Below are 14,757 nucleotides of genomic sequence, written 5' to 3'. Positions count from 1 at the left end.
TGCCCAACTGCGCCCTTCCACTGGGGCCGGGGGCTGCGGACCTGGGTCCCTGGCTCTATAGCCCTGGCAGCTGGGGGGCAGGGGCTGTGGGGGTGGAGTCAGCGACAGCAGCAGGGCTGTGGGGGGCATTTAATTTTCACCACGGATTTTGGGATTTTTAATCAAATGATCCCAGCAAGATGGGCATCCAAGTGTTTTTTGAAAGTGACCAGAGTAGATGCATGCACCACTTCTGGGGGGAATCTGTTCCAGGCCCTAGGGACTTGGACAGTAAAGAAGATTTTCCTTATGTCCAGCTTAAAACAGTCTTCCAGCAGTTTGTGACCATTGCACCTTGTCTTCCCTTGGGGTGCCCTGGTGAACAGACGTTCTCCCAGTTTCTAGTTCACACCCCTTATATACTTGCAGGCTGCCGCCAAGTCACCCCTGAGCCTTCCCTTCTCCAGGCTGAAGAGTCCCATGGCTCTCAGCCTCTCCTTGTAAGGCCTTCTCTCTTGTCTTCTAATCATGCGCGTGGCTCTCCTCTGGTCTCTTTCAAGCTTCTCCACATCGTTTCTAAATTGTAGAGCCCAGAATTGGATGCAGTACTCCAGCTGCAGCCTCACCAAAGCCGAGTAAAGTGGGAGGATGACTTCCTGGGTCTTGCTTGAGATGCATTAGTAGATGCAAGCCAGAGTTTTGTTTCCTTTGCCAACTGTGGCATCGCACTGGTGGCTCATGTAAGAGATCCTGGTTTTCTGTGATAAGAAATCACACATTCTCTGATAAAAAAATTGTAAATTCTCTTGATAAAAATCCCAAAAGCCGTGGTTAAAATTAAATGCCCCCCACAGCCCTGCTGCTGTCGCTGACTCCACCCCCACAGCCCCTGCCCCCCAGCTGCCAGGGCTATAGAGCCAGGGACCCAGGTCCGCAGCCCCCTGCCCCAGTGGAAGGCAGCGGTTGCTGCTACAGCAGGAGCACGAGCGGGCTGCCCCCCTGCTGCTGCCTGCTGCAGGCTCAGGCGGGGCCAGCTCCCAGTGGCAGTGTGCACTCCGGAGGGGTAGGGGAGACCCATGTCCCCAGATCTGTGTGGGTGGTGGGGACAAGGTGGATGTGCACTGCCCCTGTGCACACAGAGGAAGTGTAGCCAGGGCAGCACGGAGCTTATAGCAGCAGGCAGCTTTCGTGCATGGCCCCGCTGTGCCAGTCGCACACACTGAGCTCTGGAGAGCCTGGGGGAGGGCAGCAGGGCAGGGAGCACAGCGTTTGTGACACAGGGTTTGCAGCTGGCTGGGCTGGGAGGGGGTTTGCAGCCTGCCTGCTCCCGGCCAGAGTGCTCGGCTGGCTACAACCCCCATCCTGGCCGGAGTGCTAAACCTGACTTGGTCCGTCTGTTCAGTTAACATAGTTTAGTGCATTAGTTAGTGTACCAATAATACTTTTTAAAAGTGTTTTGTATCTTCCTGGACTCCTTTGAAAAGTCTCACAGGCACTGGTAGAATTGTCATACTTAGACTTATTTCTGCTGGCAACAAATTAAAAAAAAGAAACTTCTTTCTTTCTAACCTAGATAACCTAGATAAAAATATTTTACAAGGAACTTTTACACCGGTATGATCAAAATCAATAACATCCTCAACAGAAGCAGCTACTTTGACATTCGAGACTGTGGAAGAAACAGGCTTCACTCTATTGTTTGGTCACGAAGTTGTCGGAGACCTTTATTTACAAGCAGCTGCTGGGGAGAGCACCGGACAGACAGAACTTCCTCTTATCAGTCCCGCATGCCTCCCCCCAACAGACAATTGAAGCAAGCCTTTTATGTTTCAATTCAGGTCACATGACACAAGATATAACAAGTCAAAGAAAAACGGATTTGAACCAGAAAGTTGCAAGAGGGCATAGACTGTGATTTGACCTATTGACCTTATAGGTCTACTCAGCTCAACAAGGGGAAAAGGGCGGGAGAAAGAGCAGATTGCAAAATAGGGGAAAAAGCAATCATTAGCAGATAATGCACTAACTCAAGAAGTCAGCAGAGATTAAGGCCTGGGGTTTTCTTCTTCCACAAGACAAAGATGACCAATGGATCTGGATTTTCATGGAAAAGGGAGACATGATAATGCTTCCTGCTGGCATATATCAGAAGCTGGCTGGGGGCTGAGAGAGCGGGGAGGTTTGCAGGTGGCTGGGAGCACTGAGGGTTTCCAGCCAGCCGAGCACTCTGTGTTTTCTCTGATAAAAATGGGAAATCCATGGTTTTCTCTGTTTTTCTGTGGGAAATGGAAAACCAGGATCCCTGGGACCACAAGGGAAACGGAAAACCAGGATCCCTGGGACATGCAGGGATCCTGGTTTTCCAATTCCCATGGAAAACCATGGATTGCCAATTTTCTCAGGCTCTCCAGAGCTCAGTATGTGCAACTGGCACGGCAGGGTACAGCAGGGCCATGCACGAAAGCTGTCTGCCGCTGGAAGCTTCGTGCTGCCCTGGCCACACTTCATCTGAGTCCAGATCACTTATAAATATATTAAAGAGTAAAGGTCTGCATACGCAGCCCTGGGGGATGCCACTGGTCACCATGCACCACGTTGATTTGATTCGATAGACTATTACTCTCTGAGTCTGACCTCGGAGCCAGGTCCCCAGCCATCAGACTGTGGAGTAGTTGGGGCCACAGTTTCCCAATTTTACCATAAGGACATACATCATGTAATACCAGGTCAAAGGCTTTTTTGAAATCCAAATATATGATATCAACCTCTTCTCCTTTGTCCAGGTGACATGTCACCTGGTCACAGAAGAAAGTGAGGTTGGTCAGGCAAGACCTACTCGCAACAAACTCACGTTGGCTATCTCACGGACTGTTTCTTCTGTTAGCCTGTTGTTAATGGTTTCCTTGATGATTTTTTCCAGGATCTTTCAAGGGATTGAGGTCAAATTGATTGGCCTGTAGTTCCCTGGGTCTTCTTTCCTTTCTTCCTTGAAGATAGGCACCACATTGGCCCTCTTTCAAATCTTCAGGAACATCTGAGCACCATGAGCTCTCAAATATCCTTGCCATTGGCCATGCAATGATGTCAGCCAGTTCCTTTGCACTCTTGGGTGCATTCCATCCTGGCCAGCTGACTTGTGGATGTCCAGCCTTTCAAGGTGATCCCTCACAAGATCTTTGCCAATGATGGGCATGTGTTTGCCTTTACCCTGGTAATCCTGCATCTTGCAGGGTGATCCCCTTGGGCTGGTGGAAGATTGACGAAGTAATCGTTAAGGAGATTAGCTTTTTCCTGCATGTTGGTTGTCAGCTGCCCCATTTGGTTTAGCAAGAGTCCAGTGTTGCCCTTGTTTTATCTGACTACCCACATAACTGAAGAAGGACTTTTTGTTGTTCTCGATTCCTGTAGCCAGTTTGAGTTCAATTTCAGCCTTGGCTTTCATAGTTCACTCCCTACCAGTGCGGGCCAGTGCTGAATACTCTTCCTTAGCGGTGTTTCCTGCCTTCCATCCTTGATAAACTTCTCTTTTCAGGTGCAGGAGGTCCATGAGTTCCCTGTTGAACCAAGGGGGTCGCCCAGCCCTTTTCCTCCCTTTCTTATGGGTTGGAATGGACTTCCCTTGTGCTTCAAGAACTGCATCCTTAAACAGCAACCACTCACTGTGGACTCCCCTCCCTGTCAGATCATGGCCTCTCAGGGCCTTGACAACTAGCCCCACGAGCTTGTGAAAGTTGGCTTTCCTAAAGCTGAGAATTTCTGCATTGCTGACAGATTTGCTAGCTTTGCGATGGATAGAAGAAATGATCAACTCATGATCACGGTCTCCCAGCTTCCCTTTGATTCTCAGGTTGCTCACTAGATCATCCCCTCTGGCCAGTACCAGGTCCAGCAGTGCCTTACCTCTTGTCAGCTCATAGATTTCTTGAGACAAGTAGAGCTCATCAATGTAAGTGAGGAAGCTTCGCAACCGATCGGATTTGGCTGAGCGCTCTTCCCATGAGATGCCAGGGTAGTTGAAGTTGCTCATGACAACCATGCACCAAGAGCGTGCAGCCTCTGCCAGTTCCCTAGCAAATTCATGGTCAAGCTCTTCCTCCTGATGAGGAGGTCTGTATTAGGTTCCTACTGTTATATCCCCTTCACCACATTCCTCCCGTATTCTAACCCAGAGGGTCTCAGGTCACCCTCCTTGGGTGCCCATCTCTGGTTGTAGGGAAGTGTACAGCTCCTTCACATAGAGAGCTACACCCCAGCCCTTTCTTGCAAAACGATCCCCCCTGTACAAGGTATAGCCATCTATACCTGTGGTCCAGTCATAGGTGGAGTCCCACCAGGTGCCCGTTATCCCTATGAGATTGTATTCATTTTTGTTTAGCAGAAGGGCCAGTTCCTCCTGTTTGTTCCCCAGGCTCCTGGCATTTGTGTACAGGCAAGTAAGCCTGCCATTGGAAGCTCTTGGCTTTCCTGCACTCCTAGAAGGGTCCTGTCCTTGGGCTGGGGTAGGAGTGAATTCCCTTGTGCAGCCTGACCTGTTGGTTTTGTGACCATTGCTTGATGGGCTTGCACTGGTGGTTGTGCGCCCATCCCCTGGCAAACTTAGTTTAAAGCCCAGTCAAGCAGGTGACCCATTCTGGCTGAGAAGAGCTTCTTCCCCATTGGAGTGAGGTGGAGGCTGTCTCTTTGCAACAAACCGCTGCCTCTTTCTCTGAAGTGCAGACTGTGGTCGAAGAAGCCGAAGCCCTTGCAATGGCACCAAAGCTGCAGTCTTCTGTTTACTTCTTCATTTCATCACTCCATCCTATGCCTGTGACCTGTAATAGGGTGGCCACAGTATGTTTTTCCCCTCTCACAGTTAGAGTGCTGCAGTCCTCGCCCAGTCTCACCTGCCATGACTTTGATGGAACAGTTCAGGAGGTGATGCTTAGTCTAGGAGCAGTCCAACCTTCAAAGGGAAAAGCAACTGACACCACCAGTTTCTTCTACAGCTGAGCTCTCTGGATCAGCTATGAGGCCAGAGGGGTCTGAATGGGAGCTCCTCCAGCCCCTACACTCCCACCTCAAACCTCCATTTGTATATACTTCATAGAATCTCAGACCCTCATAAGGGATCTGCAGTCATTCAGTGTCAAGCCAAAGTCTCAGTCATACCCAGCCTTGTAGGTGAAAACACCAGGCTTTGCAGCAGGGATACCTAGCAGTCCATTTTGGATGAATGCAACCAAACATGAGCAGCTCATCTGTGCCTCACCCATCCACCACTGCATTCTCTGACATCTGATCCCCACCATGCTTCAGTTCCCAGGGCTTTCTAAGGGCTCCAGCTGGACCTCTTCTCCAATCAGGGCCCGCCTCTGCCTCATAGCTGGGGCTCGTTTGCCAAGGCAGTAACTAGGCCTACAAATTAGGGTATTCTTTGGTTTTGAAGGTGGCTTTGTGCGGATCATGGGTGTCTCTTATGGATGTTTATATTTTCATTTTCTTCTTTTCCTTCTGCCCCTCAGTTGGATGCTGACAACTATGAGACTGACCCAGAGCTAGCAAGGATTCGGAGAGAGAGGAACTATTCATGGATGGATATAATAACTATAGATAAAGATAAACTCCCAAATTACGAAGACAAGGTAAATCTGCTGTAGGTTGAATTGTAGAAGGTATAAATTCTGAAGTCTGCCATTAAAGTGTGCACTGTTTTTTGAAGTGTGCATGTAGATCCCAACCTTCAAAGATTGAATGTTCCCCCTATTTTAAAAAAATATGTTCTGCATTTCATAGAATGACAGGTTTGATTCCAGGGTTAAAACTAGCAAGGATTTTGCAGGGGTAGAGAAGAGGGTTGTAGTTACTTTCCCTTTAGTAGCTTTATACCTGATGCCTTTTAGTATAGTTCTCATACTAACAGCAGTTCTCATTTGTCATGTTGAGACTAAGGCATGTACAAAGCCCTACAAATACTAGTAAGCCCTGTGAGAATATCATCCAAATTAAGGTCAGATGATTGCCAGTTGGGGATTTTGGCAAAACTTTGCCCAGTGAACTTCATAACAGCAAGCTTAGTTTTGGTCATTGCTGTGCTGATACATAGCAGTAATTTTAACTGAAAGTAACAAACCACCTGGTAGTATTTTAAGTAATGTCTTGGTGTTCCCAGAAAAATAGGAGGCTACTCTTCCTTCTCTTTGTTTGGTTGTCAAGGTGATTGATTTTAAGTGACAAAAATATTTTAATATAATCACCATCAGAGGGAACTGGAACTTTGCCAAATTCATTTTGAAGATTTGTGACCTCCCATACATATGAAGTAATGTGTGAGCATGCTTATTTTGCAGTTTTGGAAATTGAAACACCCCTAGAGCTAAGTGTACTTTATGGAATATCTATGTAAAAACTGTACCCCCCTCCTCCCCACCCCCCTCGTTAGGTTTTTGTTTTTTAAGGTTGAAGTGTGCTGAACACTTGACCAGTTTGAGGGGTGTTTGCAGTTCCCCAAATGAGAAATACTTTAATTTGGGGACTAATATCTTGATTGCTTTAAAACAGATCAGTATGAATACTGTCAAGTTCTCAGTTAAGCATTTCAGAATGAAAGTCCTTCCTCATCAGCTATGTACACTGATGTGCCATTCCAGCTTTAAGTGGGATATTCAATATCCGTCTTGAAGCCTTGAGGAACTTGTTCATTTATCACTTTTTCTGACCCACTGTGTTCATTGCAGGGTTTTTTCACCTCCTGACAAGTTGGATAGGAACCCCTTAAAGGCCCAGCATTATAGCTCATAAATTGCCTAGAGAGTTCCATGTAGTGACAGAAAATATCCTTGGTTATGTCTCTTGTTGGCAATATGAAGCACTGCATCAGGCAACCCATTTGGCATTGCTTTCAAGACCAACCAGAAGATTAGATACTGTAGGTGGCAGAGCTACTTTTTCCTGTATAACATGCAGGAAGTCTTGCTGTATCTTTTTTGTGTGTATCCAAGATAAATATCCAGCTCCTGATGGATGCTTTCCTGGTAAACCTGGTTTGGACTTTCTGTTCAGTTAACATAGTTTTGTGCATTAGTTAGTGTACCAATAATACTTTTAGAAAGTGTTTTATATCTTTCTAGACTCCTTTGAAAAATCTCACAGGCACTGGTAGAATTGTCATACTTAAACTTATTCATCTTTGCAGCAAATTTAAAAAAAGAAACTTCTTTCTTTCCAACCTAGATAAAAATATTTTATGAAGAACATTTACACCTGGATGAGGAAATTCGCTACATCCTTGAAGGAAGTGGTTACTTTGATGTTCGAGACAAAGATGACAAGTGGATCCGGATTTTCATGCAAAAGGGAGACATGATAACTCTTCCTGCTGGCATATATCACCGATTTACGCTGGATGAAAATGTTTGTATATGCCTTTATATCTTATGGTCGTATATTTTCGTATATGACATAAAGCTATTTTAACAAGTGTTAACATTTATATTTCAGATTAGTGACTAAATACATTAGGATTTGCAGTTCATTATCAAACTATTATACCAGAAATGTGAGGAATACTAACTGATTTACTGAATCAGAGACTTGAATTTTTCTCAGTTATCCAGATCTAGCTCATCAGCAGTGGCTGAGAGCCATTTGTCATCCACTATCTGTTCTTTGTCTTGCATGAAATCACTGTATGGTCCAAATCCAGTCTGCACTGCTGTCTATCATACACAGTGCCACCATAACTGATTGAGTTACAGAGACTGATCCATCCATGCTGAAGGTAGAGCAGTGTAAGGGATCTTAAACTGCTTTGTCGTGTGTCTTTTCTGTGGATAGCAAGAACATGCCTGTGTCTACTGCAGGTGTCATTTAGGAGCCCTAAACTAAATATAAGAAGGGGAACATTGTCCAGTGACTAAAACCAACCCTGATAGTCACATAAGCTGTGTTACCTCCTGGCTCTGCAATGAACTGCACATTGATCTTTGATCTGAGAGGAGGCTTGGGATATAAATGGTAATATGAGGTTGGGGTACAGCCTTGGCCTCTGTGGAACTCTCATCTTCCTGTGATTAAGACTCTCTGTGTGTGTCTGTGAAACTGTTTCCATCCTGCAAAGGTGGGAGAAAAGTCCAAGAATGAGAATATCCTTGAATCAGTAGTTAGGCTAGTAGTAGTGGTGCTCTGCATATAAAAGGAGAAAAGCTCCTTTGGTGCAAATGTCTGCTTTGTATGTCCACACTGGGTGAACTACACCAGCTTCCAATTTGGGCTTTGTTCTAGTGTAGACAAAACCAAAGGTGTTGTGGGTCAGAGCCACAAAAGAGCTTAACTGCTGCTGCCCCACTTAACTCCCAATTTAGGGATTTAATTTTAAATTTTCCATCCTCCGAACTCAGCTCAGCTGCCACAAATTCCACAGGTGCCACAATTTTTTTTATCAGTTAGGAACCTTAATGTGCATCTACACAAGATGCTGATGGCACAGAAGCCAAAAAAATACTGTGCAGTGGCATATCACAGCACAGACAGTGCTAAAATGCTACTGCGCAGTCCTATTAAGCTAGTGCGCAGTAGCGTGATCTAAAATGCGTTCACTGGTGCTACTGTACAGTAACTCCAGTTACAGCACATTTGTTTAGTACTTGCTGATACAAGTGTAGGTGTAAACTAAGTGCCTATGGGATCAGACTGGATCTGATCAATAGTATATTACAGACTTAAGTTCGTTCTCAAGACGCCTGGGAGGCAGGCAGAGCATTATCTCCTTCATTAGATGCATTCTAGAAACACCTGCTGGATTTGCAAGCACAAGTATTAGCAAGTACTAAATAAATGTTCAATAATGATAGTGCACTAGCGTCTCATCTAGATGCACCCTTAGATGCCTGAATTACTCAGAAACTCCCATTTTTTGATGATGCTGAACATGCCTGAGCCACAACTGAATCCACAAAATAGCTGTTTCTCTATCTAACCTGCAATTCCTGATCCAGCAGGTGTTTCTAGAATGCACCTAGGAAGGAGATAATGCTCTGTCTGCCTCCCAGGATTTTTGAGAATGTGGTGAAGTCTGTAATGTAGCATTGATGAGATCCAATTTGATCCTAGAGGCACCTACACATAGGCATTCCTTAGGTCTCAACTCCCAGGATTATATCTGAATTTATTCAATGACTAACTTAAAATGCATAAATTGCCTTGCTTCGCTAGTCAGTAGTTTGGCAATTAGGACAGGCTTCTGGGAGATGTGAGTTTCAATCCACTCAGGCTGAGGAGGGCCCAAATCCCAGGTGTCTCATTTACTGGGCACGTGTTCTAACACGAGGCTCTTGTGCAAAAGGTGGGCTGTGACAGTGGGAGTGTTTTTGAGCACAACTCATTGTGGTGGATCGGTGTTGGGCATGTTCTGTGCATACTTATCAGCTCCTCTGATGACTTTGGTGTCACCCCAGAACTAATCCGGACTGAAATGGAATCTGCATTGGAGCTAGATGCCTAGACCAGGGGCGGGCAATTATTTCAGGAGAGGGCCCCTTACTGAGTTTTGGCAAGATGTCGAGGCCCACATGGGTAGCCCCACCCCTTGACAGGTGCCCCACCCCTTGGCTGCCATCTTGTGACCGGAAGTCCCGCCCCCTAACCCCTGACCTTTGCCATCAGAAGTTCCTCCTCTTGCCCCCAAACGTACTCCTTTCAGCAAGCGGTTTTGCCATCTCAGAACCAGTAACGTACCAGATTATATTCTAAAAATCAAACATGTACTACAACTTCCATTAATTTGATTTCAAAAAATATTTTTGTCCTGATTTACATGTGTTTGTGTAGTGCACATAGCGGTGATTGCACAATAGCTTAAAATGAAGTCTTATTCTTGTATATAGTGGGGGGGTGGGTATAGGTTTGTGGAGGACTCTGGCTGTGTGGGGGTGTGGGAGAGGGTGTGGGTGTATGTGGGGTGGTTGTGGGGAGTAGATAGGTATGTGGGTGAGGGAGCATGTGTGTGTGGATATGTGGGGTGTGGGTGGGCATGGAGTTTGTAGGGGGATATGTGTGAGGGGAGGGTGGCTGCGTGTGTGGCAGTGTGGGGGAGTGGGTGCCTGTGTATGGTGGGGTATGTGTGTGGGACTCACCCTACAAACACACCCACACACACACACACTGCCCCTGCCTACACGCACACGCACACTGCCCCTGCCTACACACATGTATGTACTCTGTTGGAACTGGATTTGGACCCAGCCCTTCTACCTTTCTTCCGGAAGAGCACAACCCTCAGACCGACCACAACACCTGCCAGTTGATGATAGCCTAGTTTATTGATACAGAATGATAACAAAAAAACAACAATACAAACAATCAAACAATTCTATATCTACCAATCCTAGGGTTGTCATTAGAGTCAAAGTACATCTGGTTAGGATGCAGGCTCCACTCTGAGGCTCTTTCTCTTAGGTGTCAGCAGTCTGGAGGTGGGATCCTGAGGCCCACAGCCCCCCTCCAGTGGGGTGCATGAGACAGGCTGCTGGTATGTCCTTGGTCCATGGTGGCCTCGGGGACCTTTTCTGGAGGATGGGGATGGGGATAGGGACCCCTCTCAGGGAGCAAGACAGGGAGGGACAGAGAGGAAGAGAAGGAGGATCAAGAAGGAACAGGGAGGGATGGGACAAAGAGAGGGACCCTTTGTTAATCTCAAGTCTCTGCTTTTGTATTCTCCTTCCACCTTGATGACTCCTGATGACTCTTCATCCGTGGCTATCTCTGGTTGGTTCTCTCTCTGTGGTCACACATCCAAGTCGCCTTTTGGGCCTTCTCCTAATTTGGTCTGTTGCCCCCAAACCGGGACTCAGGCCCCCTTGATGCTTTCAAGCCTAGTTGCTGGTGTCACTTCTCTCGTGTTATTGGACAGTATGGTGCATAATTCCTTGGTTCCCAGGCTATGTGTCCTTGTTGTGTTAGACAACGTGTCTGCCTTGAAGGCTGTGATCTGGTGTTATGGCATGCCCCCTAAATTCTCAGGCTGTGTCCATCTGTTGGCCTTGTCGTGCGAGACAGCCTGTCTGCTTCCAGGGCTATATAGAATTCTGTGTGTGAAACCCCGGCTCTTTAGAAATTAATTAACCCCTGCTACCCATCTTGACCCCTTATAATGCATATATCTATACCTATAAGCCAATTCCCCAAAAAACTGACCTTTAAATGCTGTTTTCAAGCCAACACACATGCACACCCCCTCGTGCTCCTGGGCCCATGGTACCGGGTGGCCCCCTGCTCCCTGGTGGCGATGCAGCTGGGAACCAAGTGGTGCTAGAGCAATGTGGGGGCAGGGAAGCAGGGAAATGGCTGGGGGTGAGGCAGGGCTGGGCTGCTCAGTCCTGCTGCGGACTCTCCCTGGGCCCTACTGCCCTTCACTTCTGTCATCTTTGACAGGCTGCCAGGAGCAAATAAATATTAATTTTCTAAATTTTTAGGAGCCCCATGAGCCAGACAGAATGGCCTGATGGGCTGAATGCGGCCTGTGGGCCATATTTGGCCCACCCCTGGCCTAGACAATCAAACTGGATCACTTCGCATGCACAGAAGCAAAAGCTCTGGGTGTCTAGGGAATTTTCAGGCAGTCAATTTGATTTATATGCTGCCTTTCTGTGGTCTGTTAGCAAAAGGTGGGACTCTAGGGATCCTTGTGATCTAAAATGGATATGCCAAATAATATGCAATATGTCTGCAATACCTGATATGTCTTGTGGTTTGCGAAGTGGGGTTAATCTGAATTGCTGTTTGGAATGTAGGTGCCTATATTAGCCTTAATCCCATTTAGTCTCCTCTGGAAGAAATCTGGATTTAGACCCATTACAACTGTTGAGTGCCATTGTAACATCACTCCGGAGCATTTAAGCACAATGGAAACATTGGGGTCACATGAGGCTATTAAACTATCTAGATAGGCACTGAAAGATGCTATGGGACTGCAAATTATTACTATAACTTTACAGAAACCATTGGGTGCATCTACATATGCCATTAAAACGACGTGATAAACTTCAGCGCAGTTTACATTGGAGTCAGCTGGTCCCAGGCACAGAGTCTGCATGGATGCCCAGGACTACAGCAGTATGAGCCGGGGCAGAGGAGCCCTAGGCTGGCAGGAGGCCCGGAGGGTAAGCCCTGAGTCCTGGGTGATGGTATCAATCAGCAGAGTGGCCAGCTGAGGTACAAGGGTGCTAAAGTGCAGAGCTAGGTGGCAGGCAGCCCTTGCACTTTAGCACCCTCGTGCCCCATCCAGCCTATTTCCATCTACATGTGCATTTCAGCACATCAGACCCTGACAGTACTCTTCAACAGCAGAGTTAATTAACTTACTGCACCTTAATACAGGTGCACGTGTGGACCATGACACTTTACTGCAGAGCTAATTGTCAACACTGCGGTAAAGCACATGGGTAGATGCACCCATTAAGCTTAGCTTTTGAATTAACTTCTTTCCAAAGGAGCTGTCATGCTAGTACCAGTTTGTTTTCTCTCACCAGAATTATGTCAAGGCAATGAGACTGTTTGCTGGAGAGCCCATCTGGACACCATACAACCGGCCAGCTGACCACTTCCCTGCTCGAAGACAGTACCTGCAGTTTATGGAACAGGCAGTGCAGTAATGCTCTCTGGGGTGTAGTATGTGGAACATCACAGAGCCCGAGCAGAATGTAAACAGTGACTTTTTCACTGTAGGACGTGTTCTGCTTCCATTTTCCAAATGCTCTAACGCTTATTTTGGGATGATGGGCTGGGAGTAGTGGATAACCCTTTATATTCATTGAATTATGAATGGCTGCTAGCAAACTACAGAACATTGTATTCAATTATATAATTCCTGCTTCATTTTCTCTAAGAATCTTTATAAGATGAATTAGCAAATCAGGACCTTTACAAGCAATTTACCAAGTCCTACCCTGATGCATAGACCTGTGATTTTTGTAACAGTGCATTGCAGTGATTTGCTCTTGGAGAGAGTATTAATAAACTGATTTTTCTCATTTGAATGTTTGTTGCCTTCTTCATGTCTGGACTTTGGCAACCCACTGAATAACAGTGGGCGCATCTGCACAAGATGCTGACCATGCAGTAGTCAAATAATACTGTGCAGTAGCGTGTCACAGCACTGACAGTGCTAATATGCTACTGCACAGTATTATTAGGCTACTGTGCAGTAGCATCACTTAACAGATATTCACTGGTGCAACTGTGCAGTAACTCTGGTTACTGCGCAGTAGCCTCTCATGTAGTCAAGCCCAGTGTTTCTGTATCTGTATTCACTGGTTTCTATTCCTAGCCCTGCCACAGACTTGCTCTGTAATGTGTGACAAACTAGTAGTTCTCGGTGCCCCAACTTCCCTAGCTGTGAAATGGTGATCTTTCAATCAGGAAGGATTAGTGTAATAAACCTCAGCAATAAAGGTTTTGCCTACATTTTTGCTATAAAGAGGAAACTTGTCAGTATGTTCAGTACACAGCTCTCCATGACTCTGCAAGGTCATAGATGCAGTTGATCTGGTAGTAGATCTGGAGCAGATAGGAATCTTCAGAATGTAGTAAGGATGAGGTTGATTCTGCCTACCCACACTATTATCAAGATTTATCCAGTTGCCAAAATCCCTTTCTTAGAAAGTGATGACTTTTCATCATTCCTCAGTCTTATAAAGACTTTGGGTATTCTTGTTACCATGAATGCTGTTTCTGAAAATGAAGTAGCAGGTTTGAAGAAAAGCTGCATTATTACTAATCTTAAGAGTTGCAGTGGTGAGTTGAAACAGCACATGTTCCTCTCTTTGTATGGCACCTGTCTTACAGAGTAAGAGGGTAGTCTAATCTAAACTACCTAGAAACTGTGTCTGTTCCAGAACTGCTGAGGACTAACAATACTCCATTACAACCTAACCTAGAGTCTGGTGTTGGAAGAGCTGAGGAGTGTGCTACATTCACAGCTCTCCTGACACCAGGGAATCATTTCTCCAACTGAGAGGAGGCTTCTGCTATCACTTACAAATTACAGAAGGCACATATAGACATACCCAAACTTTCTGCCAGCTAAGACCCTTTAATACCTTTGCACTTCACATCCTGCCAGCACAGCCAGTGAAGTGGAGCTGTTCACATTTGGCAGTAGCTGCACTGGTGTACATGTGCTCTAACAGTTTTCTTGCTCTTAGTCTCACCCCCTCCCAGAATTTGTTGGTAGAAGCAACATAGTGCATACAAGTCTTGCACTGAGGGCTGCTGCGATAGCTACCTCTTTCTTTTAAAATGCTGTACATGAGGGATTTAAATGCTTGTTTAGTAGTTGTAACACTCACCCAAATGTAGCAGGCCTAGGTTTAATTCAGTCCTCTGCCTGAGGAGATTTAAACCCATATTTCCACTTCTTAGAATGCCTTAAACAACAAACCACAGAGTATTTTGGGGTACTTGTATTTAGACCTACTCATTGCATTAAAAAGGCATTACATAAAATGCATAAGCAGTTTAGGAATGCAGCATATCCTTTCTAGGGACTCTCTCAAAATAGGAACATACTTTCTCTTGCTTTACCCTGTAAATGTTGCTTTTATTTCTACACTGGCACAGCTTTAACAGGAGTGGCTAACTGCATCCCCATCACAAACTAAGTTATAGCCTGGTGGGTAGAGATTCTACCAAAGGTTTGATGGGAGACTAAAACCCAGTTCTCCCATTTCTTCCTCATCAAATACTCTGGCTACTATGTAACAGGTGGTCACCCCTACATGTTTAGGGGAAAGTAAGTCAGTCGTC

At 46.0% G+C, this 14,757-nt stretch overlaps 1 protein-coding gene across 1 annotated transcript in view; it reads left to right on the top strand.

Annotated features, from left to right (window-relative positions):
- Window positions 1–12,983, top strand: part of ADI1 (acireductone dioxygenase 1) — a 13,953-nt gene extending 970 nt beyond the window's left edge. The window contains exons 2-4 of the mRNA XM_006034221.3: window positions 5,481–5,600; window positions 7,189–7,368; window positions 12,483–12,983. Of these exons, the coding sequence (XP_006034283.1) occupies window positions 5,481–5,600; window positions 7,189–7,368; window positions 12,483–12,605 (423 nt within the window). The 3' untranslated portion in view covers window positions 12,606–12,983. The remainder of the gene's footprint in view (window positions 1–5,480; window positions 5,601–7,188; window positions 7,369–12,482) is intronic.
- The last annotated feature ends 1,774 nt before the right edge of the window (window positions 12,984–14,757 follow it).

This window comes from Alligator sinensis, unplaced genomic scaffold (assembly GCF_000455745.1).
Source record: "Alligator sinensis unplaced genomic scaffold, ASM45574v1 scaffold2_1, whole genome shotgun sequence".
NCBI classification, from domain to species: Eukaryota; Metazoa; Chordata; order Crocodylia; family Alligatoridae; genus Alligator; species Alligator sinensis.
The sequence above is the reverse complement of the archived record's forward strand: the minus strand, read 5'-3'. Positions and strand labels throughout refer to the sequence as shown.